Source organism: Saccopteryx bilineata, chromosome 1 (assembly GCF_036850765.1).
Source record: "Saccopteryx bilineata isolate mSacBil1 chromosome 1, mSacBil1_pri_phased_curated, whole genome shotgun sequence".
In the NCBI taxonomy this organism is placed as follows: Eukaryota; Metazoa; Chordata; class Mammalia; order Chiroptera; family Emballonuridae; genus Saccopteryx; species Saccopteryx bilineata.
The window spans coordinates 143,045,253-143,070,009 of record NC_089490.1 but is presented as its reverse complement, the minus strand read 5'-3'; the positions used below and the strand labels follow the sequence as shown (position 1 = coordinate 143,070,009).

Here is a 24,757-nt window from a genome sequence, read left to right as displayed (position 1 = left end):
GTCTGTCATAGTCATAGGGGAGAAAACAATTTCACTTAACACAATCATACATAACACTAGCCTCACGGAAGATCTTCTGGGCCAGTGGTCGGCGAACCATGGCTCACGAGCCACATGCGGCTCTTTGGCCCCTTGTGTGACTCTTCCACAAAATACCACATACCTTAATTAAGTTAATAACAATGTACCTTCCTATATAGTTTAATTTAAAAAATTTGGCTCTCAAAAGAAATTTCAATCCTTGTACTGTTGATATTTAGCTCTGTTGACTAATGAGTTTGCCGACCACTGCCAGGGGTCGTCAAACTTTTTATAAAAACCACCCACTTTTGCAGTGCTGGTCAACCTGGTCCCTACCGCCCACTAGTGGGCGGTCCAGCTTTCATGGTGGGCCAATCGCAGCGCTGTTTGGTTGCGCAGTAGGGACCAGGTTGACCAGCACTGCAAAAGTGGGCGGTTTTTATAAAAAGTTTGAAGACCCCTGGAGGCCCTAACACAAATGAGATGGCCAGCCCACCCTCCTGGTTGTGACCCAACATACTCTGTCCCAAGCCAGGCACACCCCAGAGGCAACAAAGCTCACAGCACACATAACTTCCTTCTTCCCCCAAGCCCAAAGTTTTCATGTTCTGATCTGTTCCATTTACATACTGATCCATATTTATGAAAATATAAGCCCCCACCCCCATAGATACAAGATCCCTCAACGGTGAGGTTCACTATCTCTAGTGAGTAAAGATAGAGAATAAACGCTAGTACAGATTTCATTTCAACCCAAAGTATGATTTGAGAAGTTTAAAAGTGTTCTTGCCTGACCTGTGGTGCTGCAGTGGATAAAGCATCGACCTGGAATGCTGAGGTCGCTGGTTCGAAACCCTGCACTTGCCTGGTCAAGGCACATATGGGAGTTGACACTTCCTGCTCCTTCCCCCTTCTCTCTCTCTCAAATGAATAAAGTCTGAAAACAAAAACAAACAAACAAAAAACAAACAAATAAAAAGAGTGTTCTTTAAAAATAAGAAAAAAGTCTACTTCATTACAGAGGTAATAGTCTCAGAAGGACCTATATTGAAATATAGGTCCTTTAAACCCCTGCAAGACCCCAATCAAAAGGTCTGGTAAGGGTCCAGCGCTTGCTCCTCCTTTTGTTAACTGTGTTGCTGTGATATGACTACAGTTCTCCCCCTCTCAGTATCCAGTATCTATCTGGCTTGCCCTTTTGCAGCCCCCTTTGCTGGTACATGCTAATATGTATCTGTCTGGTATGGATCTGTAAAGAAATGGAAGAACAGGCGGAAAAACAACTGGTCCAGCCCTGGCCGGTTGGCTCAGTGGTAGAGCATCAGCCTCCTGGCGTGCAGGAGTCCCGGGTTTGATTCCCGGCCAGGGCACACAGGAGAAGCGCCCATCTGCTTCTCCACCCCTCCCCCTCTTCTTCCTCTCTGTCTCTCTCTTCCCCTCCGGCAGCCAAGGCTCCATTGGAGCAAAGTTGGCCCAGGCGCTGAGGATGGCTCCATGGCCTCTGCCTCAGGCGGCAGAATGGCTCTGGTCGCAACAGAGTGATGCCCCAGATGGGCAGAGCATCACCCCCTGGTGGGTATGCTGGGTGGATCCCGGTCAGGTGCATGCAGGAGTCTGTCTGACTGCCTCCCCGTTTCCAACTTCAGAAAAATACAAAAAACAAACAAACAAAAAAAACAAAACTGGTCCATGCTGACCAAACAGCAGAAGTCTGAGGATGACCAGGTATACCCCTGGTCACAGGGGTTGAGCACAGGTTCACCAGCTTGAGCAAGGGGTCACTAGTTTGCTGTCATTTGAGGTGTTCCCAGTTTAGGTGAAAACTTTGGATTTCTGATTCAACAAATAACTTACTGTGTATCTCACAACACTGCAGGCTCTTGGGACTCAGCACAAAAACACTCGCCCTTATGGGTTCCATATTCTGGCCCGGAGGTGAGGGGATGACATCAAGAATGAAATAACTGCATCAAGAATGAAAATAACTACATCTATGTAGTTATGGAAAAAAGGGCACGGGGCACATGGGATTGGGACTTTAGTCTCCACTCCTTAGGACTTTTCATAAGCAAGGCACTATGGTTCTTGATCTCTTCTCATTTTTTCCATATTATGCATTAAGTGGGATAACAGTTCACCTAGAGAACAAACTTTCTTCACTGAAACATCTCATTCACATGTAAATTAAATATTAGTCCTATGATATATATATATCTGTTTTGAACACAGCAGGTGGGGGGACTTGTGGCTTAATTAAAATCACAGCTTCCATTCAGTGATAGCATCTTTACACTATCATTTTTAAAGATAATGAAAAAGGACAGGCATTTTTCTTTTTACCTTTGAGAATTTACACAAGACAATAGCTCAAATGAGTTCCATACTACAACTTCACTTTTTACCTGGACATCGACATTCATTATAAATATATGTACATTTTCTGCAAGGCAACCCTCAAATGAGTTATCCTCCACGATTCCACCCCCCAGGCAGTTTACAATGTTATAACCAGAAGAATGCTAATTCCTGGTAGCAACAGAATGATTTCCGAAATAAAAGCCACAATTGTAGCAGTTCTGAATAACAGCTACTAAGCTGATTTATTTTTCATTTCACAAATATATTCCACCTTTAAGCAGGAAAGCAGGCTGAGTCCCCTTGCTATGGCAACAAGCCAATGTATATAGCGACCCTACCCTAGCTTTCTCTCTATCCCAGAATTCTCAGAAGTTCCATAGCTCTATTGCCAAAGGGAAAAAAGTTTCATGTCACAACTGTCTTGAAGAGGTGCCTTCATGACACGACCCCTATTCATGACCACAGACCTGGGTGCTTTTTTTTTTAAGCGAGAGACAGACAAGAAGAAAGAGAAAAGAAACATCAAACTTGTAGTTGCAGCACTTTTTAGTTGTTCACTGATTGCTTCTCATACGTGACTTGACGGGGGGGGGGGGGGGGGGGGGCTCCAGCCAAGCTAGTGACCCCTTGCTCAAGCTGGTGAACCTGTGCTCAAACCACTTCAGGGTTTCAAACCTGGGACCTCAGCATCCTAGGTCGAAGCTCTATCCACTGAGTCACCACCAGTCAGGCTTGGGTGCCTCAATCTACACCTCTTCTCTCTCTTTGCTACTGGAAACAGGGACCCAAAGGCTCCTGGCATTATCTGGACTGCACAATGGACCACATAGAAAGGTGCTTGCCTAATAAAGCACTATGAGCAAATGAGAAAACATTTAGCCTAACCAGAGGTGGCGCAGGGGAATAGAGCGTCCACCTGAGACACTGAGGATCCAGGTCCAAAACCCCAAGATCGCCGACTTAAATGCGGGCTCATCCAGCTTGAGCCCAGAGGTCACTGACTTGAGCAAAGGGCCACTGGCTTAGCTGGAGCCAGCCCCCCACCCTGTCAAGGCATATATGAGAAAGCAATCAAGGAACAACTAAAGTGCTCCAAGTTGATGCCGTCTCTCCCCTCCTGTATGTCTGTCCCTTGCTCTCTCACTAAAAAACAAAAACCAGTGACAGCCAGATGGAAAAACCAATGAATAATGAACTCAACTTTAACTCAAAATAAGATTAGCTGAAACTCAGATGCCAAATGTAAAAAATTGAAGCTAAAACACAAACCTGAAACTCAACAGTTTAGCTACATCAAAGTGGTGGCACTGAGTAAGACCCTTATAAAGCTCCACACCACTGAGACGGTTGGGCTTTATCTCTGTTCCCGCCACACCAGATTAGAAGCAGCTCACTGTAAGGGAGAGGAGCAGCTGAAGGCACAGAAGCAGGAATCAACAGCTGGTAATTTGATAGCAGGCAAGGTGACAACTATACAGTTTTACCAAAAGAAAAACAGCCAACAATTGAACTGCCCTGGCAGAGGGAAACAACTTTAGGTGAACTGTGCAGGCATGACTCACTAGGTCTGTGGTGAATATGATCAATATCCAGGCAAGAGGGCAAGGCACACTCATAAAAAATTTTTTTCATTATGAAACTGTACACATTATATACTAACTCTCACTCTCCTCCATCCAACTCCTGGTAACCACTCTTCGATATTCTATCTCTATGTATGTGACTATTTTAGGTATCTCATATAAGTAGAATAATACAATATTTGTCTTTTGATGTCTGGCTTCTTTCACTTAGCACAATGTCTTCAAGGTTCATTCATGTTTTAGAGCATATCTGAATTTTCTCCCTTTTTAAGTTTAATAATTTTCCATTATATGGATATGTCACTGTGTTTATCCATTTATGTCAGTGGACATTTGAGTTGTCTCTACTTTTTGGTCAATGTAAATAGTGCTGCTAAAAGCATGTGTGAAGCCACATCCCTTTTTACCTCAGGGCAAAGACTCTGGTAATTCATTTCAGAAAGTATTCCATCTCAAATAACTAGGAGAAATAGCTCCAACACTTAAGATGGACAGAGTCCCACTTAACAGATTTCAGCAGTGCCCAAATGTAGCCAAAATAGTCAACAGGTTTTTTGTTGTTTTTGTTTTTTTTTTTTTCCCTGAAGCTGGAAACGGGGAGCAACAGTCAGACAGACTCCCGCATGCGTCGGACCAGGATCCACCCAGCACGCCCACCAGGGCGTCGCTCTGCCGCAACCAGAGCCACTCACTCTAGCGCCTGGGGCAGAGGCCAAGGAGCCATCCCCAGCGCCCGGGCCATCTTTGCTCCAATGGATCCTTGGTTGCAGGAGGGGAAGAGAGAGACAGAGAGGAAGGAGGGGTGGGGAGGTGTGGAGAAGCAAATGGGCGCTTCTCTTATGTGCCCTGGCCAGGAATCGAACCCGGGTCCCCCGCACGCCAGGGCGATGCTCTACTGCTGAGCCAACCGGCCAGGGCCTCAACAGGGTTTTGATAATGAACCAGGCCGCCATTTCTTTTGGCCTCAGACTAAGAAAATGGTAATCCGCAATGAAGATAGAGAAAAATCCAGGAGCGATATAAACAAAAGTGTTTAGCCAGGCATGACCATAAGAGCCTGCATTTTTCCAGTGTAAGTCTCTCCTTACAAAACTGCAGCTTCCAGCCTGACCAGGTGGTGGCGAAGTGGATAGAGCATGGGACTGGGATGCGGAAGGACCCAGGTTCAAGACCCTGAGGTCGCCAGCTTGAGCGCGGGCTCATCTGGCTTGAGCAAAGAGCTCACCAGCTTGGACCCAAGGTCGCTGGCTCCTGCAAGGGGTTACTCGGTCTGCTGAAGGCCCACGGTCAAGGCACATGTGAGAAAGCAATCAATGAAAACAACTAAGAAGTCGCAACGCGCAACAAGAAACTGATGATTGATGCTTCTCATCTCTCTCCATTCCTGTCTGTCTGTCCCTGTCTATCTCTACCTCTGTAAAAAAAAAAAAAAAACAAACAAAACTGCAGCTTCCAGATTCTCAACACTCAGCACCAGACCCAGGGTGAAATCTTGGCACAAACAGTGGTTTACAAAACTGTACAATTGGTGGCATCTGGGAAACCTTAAAAATTATTGATGAAGCCTGGTCGGTTGGCTCAGTGGTAGAGCGTCGGCTTGGCGTGCGGGGGACCCGGGTTCGATTCCCAGCCAGGGCACATAGGAGAAGTGCCCGTTTGCTTCTCCATCCCCCTCCCCCTCCTTCCTCTCTGTCTCTCTCTTCCCCTCCCACAGCCAAGGCTCCATTGGAGCAAAGATGGCCCGGGAGCTGGGGATGGCTCCTTGGCCTCTGCCCCAGGCGCTAGAGTGGCTCTGGTCTCGGCAGAGCGACGCCCCGGAGAGGCAGAGCATCGCCCCCTGGTGGGCGTGCCGGGTGGATCCCGGTCGGGCGCATGCGGGAGTCTGTCTCTCCCCGTTTCCAGCTTCAGAAAAATACACACACAAAAAAAATTATTGATGACTGGGCCCCTTCCCGAGATTCCAATGAACAGGGTCCTGGGTGGGAGCCAAGTATTAATAGTTTCAAAAACTTCCCAGGTGACTCTAACATTCAAACCAAGACTGATATCCACTGTACAATCAAGAAATGGTATGCCGTGCTAGGAAATACCAGGAGTCTGAGAGTTTGTATAACTGTAATTCACAGTAACTTTCTCCTAATATGAAGTTATACATTTCTGCAAATGTACTAAAATACAGATGAAAACACCAAGATGCAATGTTCTCTTCTCTTGCATCTGTGCAGCTATAAAGGATAAGGGTCTGGAAGTGCCAAAGATTTGGACACGCAGTTCAGAGTGGAGGAGACACGCTGGTGTCTATGGCAGACAGGCACCGGGCACCCCACTGTGATCTTCACCAGCTCAGTGGAATATACCCTCATGCAGAGATTTCCTGGGTACACTTATTTCCTCTCCAGTCCAGAAGCGAAGGGGACAGGAAGAGAAATGGTAGAATGTGATTCTGCTGCTAACTGAAAACATAAATTTGGCTGCAATTCCAGGGTTAATTTCTGAGCGCAGAAAATTTCCCTTTCCCACTAATTTTGCAGAAGTCTTCTCAACATACCACATGGCAACTAGTTAACTTAGGACAGAAACATGTTCCAAAGGTTCATCAAGCCAGTTCTTGGGACTTTTCTGCTGGATTCCCAGAAAGAATGTTGTAAATAATGGCTAGATGCCAGGGCTCATCTGACACCCAAGATTCCTAAATGGAGAAAGCCAGTGTGGGGTGAGGCCTGGAATTTGGAGCTCTACATGGTGAAGTGGCATGGTAGTGAAGGACAGTGAATGGTGGGCAGGCTGTCCCAGACTCCAGAGGACATTCAGAGAACAAAGAATTAACAGGTTAACTTTCAGAAAGGGAAAAGATAAAACTATTCTTCAGCTATAATTGTTCCCCAATGCTTCCACACTCAACCCCATGATACTCCTTTGTGCTATCTAGAATTTCCAAGTCAGCTACCAATTAGAGGGCCATGAAAGGGAACAGTGGCCCAGGAATAAGCCATACAATTGAAGCTTAACCTTGGTATAGAGCTTGCCCACCCTAGAACTGGCTTGCTGAAGATACAGCTGTACCACATCTGAACTCCTATTACAGTCTACTGTCTATTCACACCGTGTCCCTGGCACGTAACAAGAGCCCAAGGATTTTAGCCAGGTTCCCAGTCTCTCTCACAGAAATGCTCACATGTATGGCTCACACATATATCATTATTACACTCTTGATTTCCTCATTTGCATAAACTAGGCCTTCCCTGTCTGGAATACTCTGAACTATACAGAACTGCATCCTGGCAAACCCCTCTCCTTCAAGAAGCCTCCCGAGTCCCTGCTCACCCCAAGTCTGCCTTTGGTGGCCTTCTCAAGAGTTCCTATAGCCAGATTTTGTCTTATCACAACCACAGGGTCTACTAAATGCTGAGAAACTAGCTTCTTTTGCCCTAGGATCTTCTAGACCAGGGGTCTCAAACTCGCGGCCCGCCGAACAATTTTGTGCGGCCCGCAGACTAATCCACGGGCTTACTTAATTTTATCCAAAATATTCTGAACTTCGTGGATTAGTCTGTGGGCCGCACAAAATTGTTCGGCGGGCCGCGAATTTGAGACCCCTGTTCTAGACCAAAGCAAGAGCGCCCTTTCTTGCCACTCCTTTTCAATGCCTTGCTGGAAGTCCTAACTAATGCATTAAGACAGTGGTAGTCAACCTGGTCCCTACTGTCCACTAGTGGACGTTCCAGCTTTCATGGTGGGTGGTAGCAGAGCAACCAAACTATAAATAAAAAGATAGATTTAACTATATAATAAGTTGTTTTATAAAGATTTATTCTGCCAAACTTAGCGAAAATCCGACATAAAGTACTTGGGTAAGTAATTTTTATTATATGCTTTAACTTGCTGTAATTCTGCTTTATAAATTTTATAAAGTAAAGTTACTTCCCTACCTTATAAATCACCATTACTGTGGAACCAGTGAGCGGTTAGGAAATTTTACTACTAACAGAGATACAAAAGTGGGCGGTAGGTATAAAAAGGTAACTACCCCTGCATTAAGACAAGGATGTGGAAGTGACACATACTGAGAAGTAAAGAAAGAACTGCCTTTTTTCACAGATGATAAGACTACCTATGTGAAGAGTCCCAAAGAGCCTGACCAGGTGGTGGCACAGTGAATAAATCGGACTGGGATGCAGAGGACCCAGGCTCGAAACCCTGAGGTCACCAGCTTGAGCGTGGGGTTGCTGACTTGACCCCAAGGTCGCTGGCTTGAGCAAGGGATCACTCGCTCTGCTGTAGCCCCCCAGTCAAGGCACATATGAAAAAGCAATCAATTGAACAACTAAGGAGTTGCAATGAAGAATTGATGCTCCTCATCTCTCCCCCCCTTCCTATCTATCCCTATCTGTCCCTCTCTCTGTCTCTGTCACAATAAAAGAGTCCCAAAGAATGGGCAAAACATCACCTGGGACTAAGAAACAATTATAGCAAGGTTGTAGAATACAGGGTTAATAAACAAAAGTCAACTGCTTTCCTACATATCAGCAATGAACGAATGGAATTTGAAATTACAAGCAACCAAAGCATCCACCAAACTGTGATCAGGTTAGCTTCTCTTCTTCAAAGTTCATATTGCTATGGAGAATACCCAGTCAGTGCTTGGCAGGTTGAAAGGTCCACAAAAAGAAAAAAAAAATCTAAATAATTAAGATTTTAATTATTGATTTTACAGAGCGAGGAGAGGGTAGGAGGAGAGAGAAGTATCAACTCACAGTTGCTTCACTTTAGTTGTTCATTGGTTGCTTGTTGTATGTACCTTGAGCGGGCAAGCCCGAGGTTTTGAAGTGGTGACCTCAGCACTCCAGGTCAATGACCTATTTGCTGTGCCACCACAGGCCAGGCAAAAGGTCCGCAAAATGTTTCAACAGAGCCAGATACTAACTACAATACCAGCCACACAAAGCTCATAGCCTGGGAAAGAGACCTCCCAAACCCAAAGAGAAGGCAGGATGTCTGCGGACGAGCCAGGTTGTCTTTAATAGCAATAATGCAGAAAGTATGTCATGGCTGCTAAAGTGAAGGGGAGCCAAGAGGATAGCATGGGGATGAAGTGGTATCCCATGCGTAATCTACTGACCTTCCAACCACACCAAGCACTGGCTTTTTTTTTTTTTTTGTATTTTTTGTATTTTTCTGAACTTGGAAACGGGGAGGCAGTCAGACAGACTCCCGCATGCGCCCGACCGGGATCCACCCGGCATGCCCACCAGGGGGCGATGCTCTGCCCATTTGGGGCATTGTTCTGTTGCAACCAGAGCCATTCTACTGCCTGAGGCAGAGGCCATGGAGCCATCCTCAGCACCTGGGCCAACTTTGCTCTAATGGAGCTTTGGCTGCGGGAGGGGAAGAGAGAGATAGAGGAAGGAGAGGGGGAGGGGTGGAGAAGCAGATGGGCGCTTCTCCTGTGTGCCCTGGCTGGGAATCGAACCCGGGACTCCTGCACGCCAGGCCAATGCTCTACCACTGAGCCAAGGGCCTCAAGCACTGGCTTTTGATGCAGCACTCTGTCCAATGGCAGAGCTTTAAATCTGTTTTAAAAGACCAGAGGCCTAAGGGGAGACAAATCAACTTACTCTCAATCTTCTGAAAATCAACTTTACAAAAGGTATGTTAACAGAGGCTTTTCAAGCTTGGAGAAAAACTGGTTTCTCTCTGGTAGTAAGCACATAACCTCCTTTGCCTCCCTTTGGTGGGGAGTGACCTCTGATGGTGGTAACTGCCCTCACCCCACAGGTGAAACTATTTCAGAGAAAACAAGACTGGTTCAGATTCTACCCATGAGACCCTGGACAGACAACTCAGCCCGAAGCCCTTCTTTTATCAGGATATTTTTATCGTGGGCACAAGACACAGGGATATTTTTATCATGGGCATAAGACACAGGAAGAGAGAGAGATGAGAAGCATCAACTCATTGCAGGATTTTTAGTTTTTCACTGATTGCCTTCTCATACATGCCTTGGAGGGGGGGTGCTCCAGCTGAGCCAATGACTCCTTGCTCAAACTAGAAACCTTGGGCTCAAGACAGCAACCATGGGGTCATGTCTATGATCGCACACTCAAGCCAGATGAGCCTGCACTCAAGCTAGTGACCTCAGAGTTTCAAACCTCGGACCTCAGCATCCCAGGCCAACAATCTAGCTAGCCAATGCTCTAGCCACTGTGCCAGCACCTGGTCAGGCTCTACTGGGGTTTTGTAATAGCTATCTTGTTTTTCCACAAGGGCTAAAGAAAGAAAAAAAAGCATGGTTTCTGGCAAATGGTAAAAACAAAATATTAGTTCCTTCCCTTCTCCACATACAAACAGGTAAGCCCAAGATGTGAAACAGTATAGCAGCCCTCAGTTACAGCTCACAAGTTTGACAGAAAACACAGCATAGCACCTAGGTCCTGTCATGGCCCCTTCAAATATCAGAAAAGCCATAGAGATCTATAGCCCTCCTACTAACCAGATTGCACAGGCTGCTAGGTCTTCCCAAATTGTTCCTTTTGTAGTTCTAAGTTTACTGAAAGCTTTTCTCCTTTATGTTACTGAGAAAACATCAGTGGAATACATTACGCCCTCATCTTTGCAGACAAGCAATATACAAAAACAGAAGCATTTAAAGTCCCTCCACTCTGTCTTTACAAAGTTTGTAAATCACCTTGGGGGGCTTCAGTTGTTTCTCAAGCCTGCCCTTTCCTTTGTTTTGTCTAGTGGTCAGTACAAAAACTTTCCATTTGCACTCCTTTAGAGTATGATGACATCTCAACTCTTGGATCTGACTCTGCACTGGGCTCAGGTCTAGTGGGAGATGCCCCACCTGCTGACAAAGGAAATACAGATGTGGGTTCTAACAAGTCATCCATCCTCATTTCAGCAATCTGAGGCAGCCCTCATCACAGGGGATGATATAAGAGGCAAAAAGCCAGTTCACTTGGAAATCAAGGATGGAATGGTAACAGCAGCATAGAAGGATCCAGGTACAGAGAAGAAGGGGTGCAGTCTGCTTGTCCCCATCCCCAACCTCAGGCATTTCTGCCATCTTATCTCTGAGGTGAAAGTGAAGCATAACAGGAAGTTCTGTACAGGCAGTAGTGCCTTAACCCTACAAGCCAAGACACCCCCCTGCCTGGTCCATGTACTCACAACCTAGCCCAAACCTCATTATTAAGCAATGGTTTATTGGTGGGCTCTACAAAACATACAAATGGGTACAAGTCCACAAACAGAAATATTTACTGTAAGCAACGCTGGATTATTTGGTTGTTTTTGCCTGAATCTTGGCTAAATCTGTATAAGAGTATGGTTAACTTGAATCACTATCAAGAAAAACTGCAAAATGCTTTCTTTTTATTCTTACTGTAAAAACGTGCGGTCACATCAAGCCTCTCCCCACCCCATTCCACCCCCCAAAAGGATGAAAGAGTACTCCCCCCTCAAGATAGAGATAAAGAGACAAAAAGGAAAGCCCTGGCCTGACCTGTGGTGGCACAGTGGATAAAGTGTCGACCTGGAAATGCTGAGGTCGCCGGTTCGAAACCCTGGGCTTGCCTGGTCAAGGCACATATGGGAGTTGATGCTTCCAGCTCCTCCCCACTTCTCTCTCCCTCTCTGTCTCTCCCTCTCCTCTCTAAAATGAATAAATTAAAAAAAAAATTAAAAAAAAAAAAGGAAAGCCCTGGCCAGTTGGCTCAGTGGTAGAGCGGCGGCCTGGCGTGCAGGAGTCCTGGGTTCGATTCCCGGCCAGGGCACACAGGAGAAGCGCCCATCTACTTCTCCACCCCTCCCTCTCTCCTTCCTCTCTGTCTCTCTCTTCCCCTCCCGCAGCCAAGGCTCCATTGGAGCAAAGTTGGCCCAGGCGCTGAGGATGGCTCCATGGCCTCTGCCTCAGGCGGTAGAATGGCTCTGGTCGCAACAGAGCAACACTCAGATGGGCAGAGCATCGCCCCCTGGTGGGCATGCCAGGTGGATCCCGGTCGGGCGCATGGGGGAGTCTGTCTGACTGCCTCCCTGTTTCCAACTTCAGAAAAATACAAAAACAAACAAACAACAAAAAAGACAAAAAGGGAGAAAAATGGAAAAGAGAGAGACAAGACAGAAATAGGGAGAGATGAGAAGCCATCAACTCATAGCTGTGTCAGTTTAGTTGTTCACTGTCTCTCATAAGTGCCTTGATAGGGTTGGAAGAGGCCTTAAACCAGTGACTCCGCACTCACTCCAGCAACCTTGGGAGTTTCGAACCTGGGTCCTTAGTGTCCCAGGTTGACGCTCTATCCACTGAGCCATCATCAGTCAGGCTTAAAGAGTACTTCTATACAGCTTCTTTAACACTTGTGAACTAAAACAAAATTGTAACAATTCATTTCCTACAACCAAAAATTGACTTTATAGAAAAAACGCCAAATCATTTATCCCTAGTTAAACACAAAATCAGTCAAACTCCACCTGAGGCCTAACAAAAGAAAGTCCCATGCTAAGAGATCCCTAAGCAGTCCAGGTAATTTCCTGGGATTCCAGCTCTTGGGTCATGATGTCACCTTTATAGGTTATGCCCAGACACAGAGTCGTTCCATAGTCACTATAAATGCCCAAGGCTCTGGGCTACCACTACTTGACACCACTGTGTCTATCTTACAGCAGAAGAGCCAAGCGCTTTCTTAGCCCATTATGACAAATGGGCAAAGTGTTCTCCCATTTTGAAAAGAATCGTTGCCTTAGAGTTCTGCAGCTTTTATAAAGTCATACAATCTTTTGCAGTAATTTATGCAATCAACTCAGAGAGTCCCTTCGTAGGGATGGGGCAAGAGATGAAGGAATATAGGGGTACCCGGGCTTGGAGCAACCACGCTATGGTCAATTCCAGTTGAGAAGCAATTTCTTTTGTGACACCTCAGCAATAGATGCCCTAGCCTCAGGCAGAATGCCCAAGATGAACAGATGCAGAGGCACACAAACAGGAACACATTTCCATGGCTCCTTTGGTAGCCCAGCATGAGTATACTCTGTGGCATGACATTCATGTTTCTTCCTTCCTTTCCCAGAGCAAGGCTGCAGCAACTGGCTGCCACTAAGCAGTCACCACTGCTCCAACATTCCAATGCTATCTATCTGTCCTTACAGCAGGCAGCTTACCCACTCCTGCAGCTCACCCACCAAGGCTCTCAAGCAAACAAACATGACTCAATTGCTGCTCTGCAGAGAGCTCTAAAGTGGTGGCTCTTATCTCTAGCTACACAGAAAACTGCCTGGGGAGCTTGTTTAAAAATCCATGTGTGGGCCCTGGCCAGTTGGCTCAGAGGTAGAGCATCGGCCAGACATGTGTATGTCCCAGGTTCAATTTCCAGTCAGGGCACACAAGAGAAGTGCTCATTTGCTTCTGCACCCCTCCCCCTCTCATTTTTCTCCGCCCCCCTGCAGCCAAACCAGGACAGGATTGAGTTGGCCTGGGGTGCAGAGGGTGGCTCCATGGCCTCACCTCAGGCACTAAGAAGACCTTGGTTGCTGAGCAACAGAGCAACACCCCAGATGGGCAGAGAATCACCTCCTAGTGGGCTTGCCAGGTGGATCCTGGTCAGGCACATGCAGCAGTCTATCTCTCTGCCACCCTCCTCTCACTCAACAAAACAAAAACAAACAAAATAAAACGTGAGGAGTAGGGGCTGACCACCAATAAGGCACAAAGGGAATTTTGAGGGGTATCTGTACCTTGACTGTGGTGGTGCATTTGTCAGTAAATTTTACAGCACAAAAACTTAAGAAAATGAATAAACAAAGAATCCAGGTACGGGCCCACCCACTTCACACCTGGTGTTGGGCAAGGAAGGCAGAGATAGACTGAGGCAGAATAGGAACAGCCTTGTCTGAACCCTAAGCTCCAGGGCTAACCTGGGGTACCTTCAGCAATAGACACTGTGGTTCACAGAGTCCACACTCAGGTTGTCTCAAGAATAAGCAGGCTTACAAATGCTGCCTGCCATCTGTCAAGTGCTCAAGGTTGCTCAATCATAGCTACTGAAATACTGATGAACTACTAAGTGTTAAAAAGTGTTTTTCTAAAAGAAAAGCTCTAGTTCAAATTAAATAATGAATTTTGTGACTTATATTTATACTTAAGACAACAAAGCAGAAAAGACCACCAATCATTTTTTTAAGTGGGGGTGTGGTACAGTGGGGGGACAGACAGGAAGGGAGATGAGAAGCATCAACTCTTTGTTGTGGCACCTTTGTTGTTCATTGATTGCTTTCTCATATGTGCCTTGACCAGGGGGCTCCAGCCAAGCCAGAGACCCCTTGCTCAAGCCAGCAAGCTTGGACTTCAAGCCAGCAACCTTTGGACTCAAGCCAGTGCCCATGGACGTCATGTCTATGATCCCACGCTCAAGGCGGCAACCCACACTCAAGCTGGCGACCTCGAGTTTTGAACCTGGGTCCTTAGCGTTCCAGGAGTATGCTCTATCCAGGGGTCCCCAAACTTTTTACACAGGGAGCCAGTTCAGTTCACTGTCCCTCAGACCGTTGGAGGGCCGCCACATACAGTGCTCCTCTCACTGACCACCAATGAAAGAGGTGCCCCTTCGGGAAGTGAGGCACGGGAGCCGGATAAATGGCCTCAGGGGGCCACATGCGTCCTCCAGGCTGTAGTTTGGGGACGCCTGGAGTCTATCCACTGAACCACTGCCTGGTCAGGCAAGACTACCAATCTTATAAAAGTAATAAAAAAACCCGCCTGACCAGGCAGTGAGTGGCACAGTGGATTGAGCCTCAAACTGGGATGCGGTGGGCCCAGGTTCAAAACCCTGAGGTCACTGACTTGATCAAGGGGTCATTCTGCCTGCTGAAGTCCCCCACCCCAAGTCAAGGTGCATATGAGAAAGCAATCAATGAACAACTAAGGTGCTGCAAAGAAGAACTGATGCTTCTCATCTCTCTCCCTTCCTGTCTGTCCCTATCTCTCTGACACACACACACACACACACACACATCCTTGTGGCTACAAGACTACAGCATTTTCTGCACTCCCATTAATTGGGAAAGAAGGGCAACTCCTAGCTCAGAGAAAGAGGAAAGCAGAAAGCTGATACACAGCTTTTTGAGAGTATTTAACGTACAAGACAGTTCATTATTCTTTTGAGAAAACTAACTTAACCTGATTGAGCAAATCTATTGTGGAATTTTGCATACTAAACGCTTCCCAGAGGACCCTAGCCCAATTTCAATGTTTTGATTAAATCTCAAAACTAGTAAAGACATTGCCACTACAGGGAGGAAGGGGAGGGAACTCCTCAGCAACAAAGTGCCTGAGAATACAGTGACTCTCAACTGATGCCAACAGCAACACCTGAAGGAAGAAGCAACACTAAACAGGACAATATTATATTGCCTATTGATTGAGGTCTTCTTAGTAAAACATTTAACTGACATCACAATAAAATGCAACAATGCCATAAGTAGGTAAAAGGTTACCTTGCATCACAACACCACTTTTCACATGTTAGCTCAGAGTTACTTAATATTCCCCTCACTTTCTGTGTTCTGGTGTTGATGAAACAACATATGTACAGACCCTGTCACCTTTAACTATAGTGTGACAGCCCCTATCCATCATGAAAGCCCCAGGTTCACAAACCACTCCTTGGCTGTTGTACATTGGGACGTTTCCTGTTTTTTAAGTGAGGGTGAGAAGGGAAGGATCAACATTTTATGGCTTATTACATGCCTAGCTCAGTAGTCCCTTGTGAGAAAGTTGTATGACAAAGTTCCTGACCAAAATTCCAGCAACAACACTCAGAGAACGCAACTGCGAAAGGCTCCCAAAATCCTTACTCTGGCCAGAGCTATTAAAGAAACATCCACCCAGCCTTGATGGTCATTACTGTGATCATGGGCATCTTTAACCATACCACACAATCTCAGCCCATTTTATTCCTCCATGAGTCATTCAGAGAAGGTATGCTGTAGCAAAAATACCAATGACCAACAGATCCCCAGCAGTCTGTTAGCTAACATTAATGCGTACCGTGTGCCTGTACATGTGGTCCCTGGCAGTCACTAAACCAGCTCCTCTCAAAGCCTGAGGCTCCTGGTTAGAAGTGTCAGGACTGGATCTGTGGTGGTACAGTGGATAAAGTGCTGACCTGGAATGCTGAGGTCACCGATTCAAAACCCTATGCTTGCCTGGTCAAGGCACATATGGGCGTTGATCCTTACTGCTCCTCCCCCTCCTTCTCTCTCTCTCTCTCTAAAATGAATGAATGAATTAATTAATTAATTAGTTAATAAAAGAAATGTCAGGACTCAACCTTAATACTGACCAAGCGGTGCTGCAGTGGATAGAGCGTCTGACTGGGACACAGAGGACCCAGGTTTAAAACCTCGTCGTCGGCTTGAGCGTGGGCTCACCAGCTTGAGCACGGGTCACTGGCTTGCGTGTGGGATCACAGCCTTGACCCCATGATCACTGGCCTGAAGCTCAAGGTTGCTGGCTTGAGCAAGGGGTCACTCGCTCTGCTGGAGCCCCTCACCCCACCCCCGGTCAAGGCGCATATGAGATAGCCATCAATGAACTACTAAGGAGCCACAACAAAGAATTAATCCTTCTCATCTCTCTTCTTTCCTGTCTGTCTGTCTGTCTGTCTCTCTCTCTCTCTCGGCCTCTGTCAAAAAAAAAAAAAAAAAAAAAGACTACACCAGGGATGAAGCAGTCATTTCTAGAATGCATCAGATATCACACCCATCAGCTCTAGGACTGACTGAGCATTTGTTTGCACCAGGCAAGCTTTGCACACTGACTGAACATGTTCCAAGCCAGTCAGGGGAATCATTCATTCAGCAGCCAAACCCAACCTGGCCAAGATGCCTGCAGCGGTTGGCAGGCAACATAATAGCAATAACTTTCAGAATTAAGTGCCAACTTTCTCTGAATGTCCACACGCTTAGGGAATGCAGCTAGGCTCAGACCAAGGACCAATCACTAAAAGCCTACTGAGCTCAGGGCTCAAGTTGTTAGGACATTGTATTCTGACCTCACAAGAACCTTGTGCACAGTAGAAATTAGGATCTAAGTGTTACAGCTAAGGACACAACTGAGGTTGCAAAGCCTGCAAGGATTTGAAGGCTGCATGAATCTTAAGCCTATATGCAAAAATCACTTCCTGATGGATTCAGGGTATAGTTGCAAGGCAAAACTCTTAGAAGATATAGATAGAACATGTGACTTTAGGCTGTGTTCTTCTCACCAATCATAATACAAAGATCAGTAAAATTCACCTACACTAAAATTAAGATCTTCTGTTCCTCAAAAGATGCTGTGAAAGTGGTGGGGGGACACATCGAACTTGGAGGAGATTCTTGCAAAATGAATTACCCTAAAAGATCTGGTACTGGACTCTACAAAGAACTTCTGCGAATCAATTTAAAAACATAAATAAGCTAAAGAAAAACAAAAACAAAAAAAAAGCTAAAGTCAGGAACAGGAATTTCAAAGAAGGGCAAAAGATGTTTACCTCATTAATTTGTATTTTCCTGATAACCGAAGTCACAATGACATTTAATATCCACCAAGACTGGCCCTGGCCGGTTGGCTCAGTGGTAGAGCGTCGGCCTAGCGTGCGGAGGACCCAGGTTCAATTCCCGGCCAGGGCACACAGGAGAAGCGCCCATTTGCTTCTCCACCCCTCCGCCACACCTTCCTCTGTCTCTCTCTTCCCCTCCCGCAGCCAAGGCTCCATTGGAGCAAAGATGGCCCGGGTGCTGGGGATGGTTCTGTGGCCTCTGCCTCAGGCGCTAGCTGGCTCTGGTCGCAACATGGTGACGCCCAAGATGGGCAGAGCATTGCCCCCTGGTGGGCGTGCCGGGTGGATCCCAGTCGGGCGCATGCGGGAGTCTGTCTGACTGTCTCTCCCTGTTTCCAGCTTCAGAAAAATGCAAAAAAAAAAAAATATCCACCAAGACTGGGAAATTATACAAAATCTGTTAATGCCAACACTAGTGAAAAAAAATGCAGCCCAACATTTTTGGATGTGGTAATAAGGTAAACTGATATAACTGGTTTTTAAAATAATTTGGCATTATGACATCTCCAATGGCCCAGTAATTCCACTCCTGGGCACTTACTGAGACACTACCACACTCTCATGAATGTACACATGCAGAAGAATGCCTACAGCAACATGCTTATTATGGTACCTTGTCTGTTCTCCCTTCCTCCTCAATAAAATGAAATCTAATGACCCAAATGCTCACCAACAGAGGACAAAGAAATTGTGATGAATTCACACTTTGGTGAAAATGAGCTATGGTTACCACAACATGGATGAACTTTAAATGAGGAAGTGGCAGAAGTCTAAAAGTGGTATGCTAAGTGAAATAAGCTAGTCACAAAAAGACAAATGCTGCAATATTCTATCTTATTTATGTTAGGTATCTAAAATAGTCAAACTGTTAGAAAGTAAAATGTAGCTGACAGGGACTGAGGGAGGAGAAAAAGGGGAGTTGTTCAATGGATATAGTTTCAGTTTTGCAAGAGGAAAAAGTTCTAGAGATCTGTTGCACAATGTGTGTATAGTTAACACTACTGCACACTTTAAAATGTTGCCGGTGCCTGACCAGATGGTGGTGCAATGGATAGAGCGTCGGACTGGGATGTGGAAGGACCCAGGTTCAAGACCCCGAGGTCGCCAGCTTGAGCGCGGGCTCATCCAGTTTGAGCAAAAGCTCACCAGCTTGGACCCAGGGTCACTGGCTCAAGCAAGGGGTTACTCGGTCTACTGAAGGCCTGTGGTCAAGGCACATATGAGAAAGCAATGAACAACAATTTCGTGTCGCAATGCGGAACGAAAAACTAATGATTGATACTTCTCATCTCTCTCCGTTCCTGTCTGTCTGTCCCTGTCTATCCCTCTCTCTGACTCTCTGTCTCTTTAAAAAATAAAAATAAATTAAAAAATAAGTAAAAGTGGTGGGGGGACACATCGAAAATTGGCTTCAGCAAACGTTCCTCACAGAGCTGGTGTAAGAGGCAAAATAAAATGCAACAGAAAGTAAGAATCAACACTATTAATCATATCATTAAAAGAGAACATCATGATTTAGTATTAACTTTTAAAATATTCACATTTCCCAAGCTTATAATCATGGAGTAAAACCAAATAGGCTGTAGGGTTTGCAAGCTCTGCTAGCAGGTTTCATTCACCTCACTCAGTTGACTCAATCCAGGCAGACCCACAACTGGCACCCTCTAAAACCACAACTCACCCTTATAATTCCTACTTGAACCTTCAATCATTTTCTTTACACACAAAGATAATGGGTTAGCCTGATCGGCAGTGGCACAGTGGATAAAACATCAACCTGAAATGCTGAGGTCACCAGACTGATACCCCGGGCTTGCTCCGTCAAGGCACATATGACAAGCAACTACTACAAGCTGATACTTCCCACTCCTACCCCACTTCTCTCTCTCTCTCTCTCCAAAATCAATAAATAAATTCTTAAAAAATAATAATGGGCCAATTGGGCCAGTCTAGCGCCCAAAGCTCCGCTCACAAAATGGGGAGAGGGATGCCTGCCCAGGTAGTGGCACAGTGGATAGAGCGTCAACTCAGGATGATGAGGACCCAGGTTCAAACTCCCGAGGTTGCTGGCCTGAGTGCAGGTTCAACAGCTTTAGCGTGGGATCATAGACATGTCGCTGGCTTGAAGCCCAAGCTCACTCACTTGAGCAAGGGGTCACTGGTTCAGCTGAAGCTCCCTGGTCAAGGCACATATGAGAAAGCAATCAATGAACAACTAAGGTGTCACAAGTTGATGCTTCTCATCTCTCTCCCTTCCTGTTTGTCCCTGCTAGTACCTATCCACCCCCGGCCGCTAAAAAAAAAAAAAATTAAAAAATAGCCTGACCAGTGGTGGTGCAGTAGATAAAGCATCAACCTGGAACTCTGAGATGGCTACTTTGAAACCCCAGGCTTGTCCAATCAAGGCATATGTGAGAATTGATGCTTCCCACTTCTCCACGCCCCTTTCTTCTCTTTCTCTCTCAAAATCATTCATCCAATCAATCAATCAAATAAATAAATAAAATGGAGGAGAGGGAGATATACAGAACAAATGCAATAAAGATGGCCCAGTAGCCTGACCAATGGTGGCACAGTGGATAGAGCATCGGACTGGGATGCAGAAGACCCACGTTTAAAACCCCAAGGTCACTGGCTTGAGCGCGGGCTCAACCGGCTTGACTGCAGGGTCACTGGCTTGAGCATGGGATCATAGACATGACCCCATGGTCACTGGCTTGAATATCAAGGTCACTGGATTGAGCAAGGGGTCACTCACTGTGCTGTAGCCCCCCTGGTCAAGGCACATATAAGAAAGCAATCAGAAAACTAAGGTGGAGCAACGAAGAACTGATGCTGCTCATGTCTCTCCCTACCTGTCCCTCTCCCTGTCTCTGTCACTAAACAAACAAACAAACAGCCCAGTAAAATCAGATAAAGAACATTCCAGAGGGATGGGAAATTTTCAAGGGCAGACACTAGGGAACATGATACTTATGTAGGCAGCTAGAATTCATTACAGGATGATTTTAGAAGGAAAGGCCCTTCCCCAATGAATGCTATTTATTCACCTCCACTTCCAACCTCCTATAGGAGGTGGCAGAGGGGCATTTTCCCAACTACATAAATCAGGATTTAGTCTTTGATATCTTCTCACCATAAATGCTGGCCCCAGGCCCCTTCTCTTCTCTCTCCCCATGGTCCCAGGGAGACCTGCCCCATCCTCCTGGCAAAGCCTAAAAGCAGCCCCCAAGTCTGGCTAGAACCGCCCCTGCACCACAGAACTGCACATCCAACTGCCTACAGGGCAATGTCAACCAGGACACCTTAGGAGCCTCATGAGACCAAAGTGAGACCCACTTCTCTGAAACCTGTCAAAGCAGGCATGATGTTGAGTCTTCTAGCTACCTTCAAGAGCTCAATTGCCTCTTGGCAGCAGTGGTCACCATGCAGGATAATCCAAAAACCCAATGTTTCCATCACTGCAGGAAGTTCCACTGAACAGCAAAGCTTTAGAAATTAGGTGGGTCACTGTAAAACAAGAGAGATCTAAACTGGACCCTAGAGATGGCGAGATTCCCGGAGAAGCAAAGTGCAAAGACATGGAATGGAATAGTGAACTATCACAGAAGCCAGGGGTCCAGAGAACCCAGAATGGGACTTTGGGTTTTATCTATAAGCAGTAGGATCTTAGAGCAGCGGGAGAATTATGCTGCAATCAATCTAGTATGTTCTGCTCATGAACTCTAATTACTAGTCCAAGTTTGCATGGAGCTTGTCTAACCACTTCTACCATTTTCTCTTGGAGTGAATTTTTCTCATAGCCACTCAAGAGCTGAACTGTTACTCAATGAGATTAACTGTCATTTTACAAAGTCAAGAAAAGTTATAAAAGTAAAATGAAAATGTTTCTTCAGAGCACACTTATTAAATGAATTATATCACCTTTCTAGCATTGCATCACTCACCACTAGAGATGAGGATTCCTGGAATATGTGCCAAACTCTCATCCAGTTACGGTTTAACTGTACATGGCACACAGACATGAGAAACACCTTTATTCATCAATGAATCCTCACTGCACATGTAGACTATTATTACACAGTAGCTGAGTGCCTAGGAGTCGCCCAATTTAACACGTTTACTTAAGGCAGGGAATTCCCTTCAAATAAGAAACCCTAAATGGGAAATAAGCACCCATGAACAGAACTCAACTCCACCCTACAATAAGTAGCACTCTAGTATAGTGGTACCGGTCCGTGGGCCATTTGATACCAGTCCGCAGAGAAAGAATAAATAACTTACATTATTTGCGTTTTATTTATATTTAAGTCTCAACAATGTTTTTTTTTTAAATGACCAGATTCCCTCTGTTACATCTGTCTAAGACTCACTCTTGACGCTTGTCTAGGTCATGTGATACATTTATCCGTCCCACCCTAAAGGCTGGTCCGTGAAAATACTTTCTTGACATTAAACTGGTCCATGGCCCAAAAAAGGTTGTACTAGACCACTGATCCAGTACACACCCCTGACTTAACAAGCCTAGGCTAGAGATGACACCCACTTCGGTTTATTGACTCCCCCAAACTCCCTCCTCTGTACTGAAACCAAATCAAGAAAGTTCCATGTTCTAGTGGAAATCTTTTCAAGGTGAGGCTTAATTCCACTCATGTAATGCATTTAATGAAAAGGAAATCTGCTTAGTCAGAGTAATGACCCTCCCAGACCATTCCCTGCCTTGCCCCAGTGAGTGTCCCAAGAAATAGGTACTTGCCTGCAGAATTGTTCAGGTCTCCATCCAAGCCACAGCTGTCCTCCAGATGGACCAGCCTAAAAGCCAGTTCCTTTCCTATGGAAGGCCTCTCTTCCTTCTTGGACTGTCTAGACCAGGGGTCCCCAAACTTTTTATACAGGGAGCCAGTTCACTGTCCCTCAGACCGTTGGAGGGCCGCCACATACAGTGCTTCTCTCACTGACCACCAATGAAAGAGGTGCCCCTTCTGGAAGTGCGGTGGGGGCCGGATAAACGGCCTCAGGGGGCCTCAGTTTGGGGACGCCTGGTCTAGACCCAGGGGTAGTCAACCTTTTTATACCTACTGCCCACTTTTGTATCTGTTATTAGTAAAATTTTCTAACCGCACACAGGTTCCACAGTAATGGTGATTTATAAAGTAGGGAAGTAACTTTATAAAATTTATAAAGCAGAGTTACAGCAAATTAAAGCATATAATAATAATTACTTACCAAGTACTTTATATCAGATTTTCGCTAAGTTTGGCAGAATAAATCTTTACTATAGTTAAATCTATCTTTTTATTTATACTTTGGTTGCTCTGCTACCGCCCACCATGAAAGCTGGAATGCCCACTAGTGGGCGGTAGGGACCAGGTTGATTACCACTGGTCTAGACTGACCTCTCAAAGAGTATTTCCTAAGTCTACCTTGTGCTCACTATGTATTATCCCAAATATCTGTCTGCGGCGATTCCCTCCAACAGCTCACAGAAGTCAAAGGCACATGGGCTCTGGAGTCAGGCACCACTACTTACCAGTTTTGTGTCCTTGCAAACCTAACCTTGCCCAAGTGACTGTATGCTCTGGGCATCAGCTTCCTTATCTGCAAAATGGAGACAATACTGGAGACCACATGGAGACATTATGTAGGCCCTTAGAAATCCAGCACCTGGCCTGACCTGTGGTGGCGCAGTGGATAAAGCCTCGACCTGGAAATGCTGAGGTCGCCGGTTCGAAACCCTGGGCTTGCCTGGTCAAGGCACATATGGGAGTTGATGCTTCCTGCTCTACCCCCTTCTCTCTCTCTCTCCCTCTCTCTCTCTCCTTTCTAAAATGAATAAATAAAATAAAAATAAATATTAAAAAAATAAAAAAGAAATAAAAAAAAGAAATCCAGCACCTGGTGCACAGTAATCACTCAAATATTCACTAAAATGGAGTGATCATAAACGTATGCTCAAGCTCCCAGTCTGGGTAGGAGAACAAAGTGAGGAAGAAGAAATTACATTATAGTTCCATACACTAAAGCTGACACAGACAGTAGGGTGACTCATTCGACTTGACCATTTCAGAATAGGCAAACAAGTAACAGAAAAAAAGGTCCATTCAGAAAGGGTAGTTCTAACTTTTACTGGGAAGTCTACTCACAGGCTATTTTTGTTAAAAGCCTTGAAGTTTTTCACAAGGAGTCAGTAATCAATAATAACCATGGTCTCAAGGTGAACAATAGTAATAATGTGGGGCTCCAGAAGGCAAGCAGAAAAAGTCACAGGCCAGGGATTGTATCCAGCTCTCATAAGTACAAGGAAAGGATGCTTGCATGGATTCCCAGAGCAAAAAAGCAGAGATGTCCTGAGAGATTAACACTGAGGACAAGTATGCTATGCTGCAACTCAAAAGGCCTCCAAGACTGGTCAATTAAAACTGCATTCCTAGGATTACAAAGAAATGTCAAGTTATCATCTGGAAATAGATAAACATGAAAGTGGTACTATTTCAGACAGCTCATCTGTCAGCTCATTGTTTCCTAGTGTCAAAAGGAAAACAAATGAAGACATATACACAACTGTTACTTGGCAACTTTTGTAAGTGAAAGCCAAGGGACTTTCTAATAAGGATTACAAACAAAAACAATCTACACATGGATAATACCACCTTTTACCAAACTTCTTCATGTATGCTACACCTCTTAATAGCAGGGGGAGCCTGACCAGGCGGTGGCGCAGTGGATAGAGCGTCAGACTGTGATGCTGAGGACCCAGGTTCAAGACCCCAAGATCACCAGTTTGAGCGTGGGCTCATCTGGTTCAAGCAAAAGCTCACCAGCTTGGACCCAAGGTCTCTGGTTCGAGCAAGGGGTTACTCTATCTGCTGAAGGCCCACAGTCAAGGCACATATGAGAAAGCAATCAATGAACTAAGGTATCACACAATGAAAAACTGATAATTGATGCTTCTCATCTCTCTCCATTCCTGTCTGTCTGTCCCTATCTATCCCTCTCTCTGACTCTCTATCTGTAAAAAATAATAATAATAATAATAATAATAATAATAGCAGGGGGAAACTGCTTAAGTAACAAGTCATGCTTGTACAATAAGATTGTAATTCAACTAAGCAGAGCAATGGGACTAATTAAAGCTAACATGAACAGTAAATAAATGGGGGACTAGCACATACAAATTTAATCTTCACACTAGAGATTAGG

The 24,757-nt window shown here is 45.5% G+C and overlaps 1 protein-coding gene and 1 non-coding gene across 2 annotated transcripts in view; one reads left to right on the top strand and one right to left on the bottom strand.

Moving 5' to 3' along the window:
• BRD4 (bromodomain containing 4) overlaps positions 1 to 24,757 on the bottom strand; it is a 97,951-nt gene that overhangs the window by 59,485 nt on the left and 13,709 nt on the right. The window contains exon 2 of the mRNA XM_066271323.1: positions 817 to 958. Coding sequence (XP_066127420.1) covers positions 817 to 842 — 26 coding nt within the window. The 5' untranslated portion in view covers positions 843 to 958. The remainder of the gene's footprint in view (positions 1 to 816; positions 959 to 24,757) is intronic.
• TRNAR-CCU (transfer RNA arginine (anticodon CCU)) lies at positions 1,313 to 1,391 on the top strand. The gene is given in 2 exon segments: positions 1,313 to 1,353; positions 1,357 to 1,391. It is a non-coding gene; the product is annotated as a tRNA-Arg (tRNA).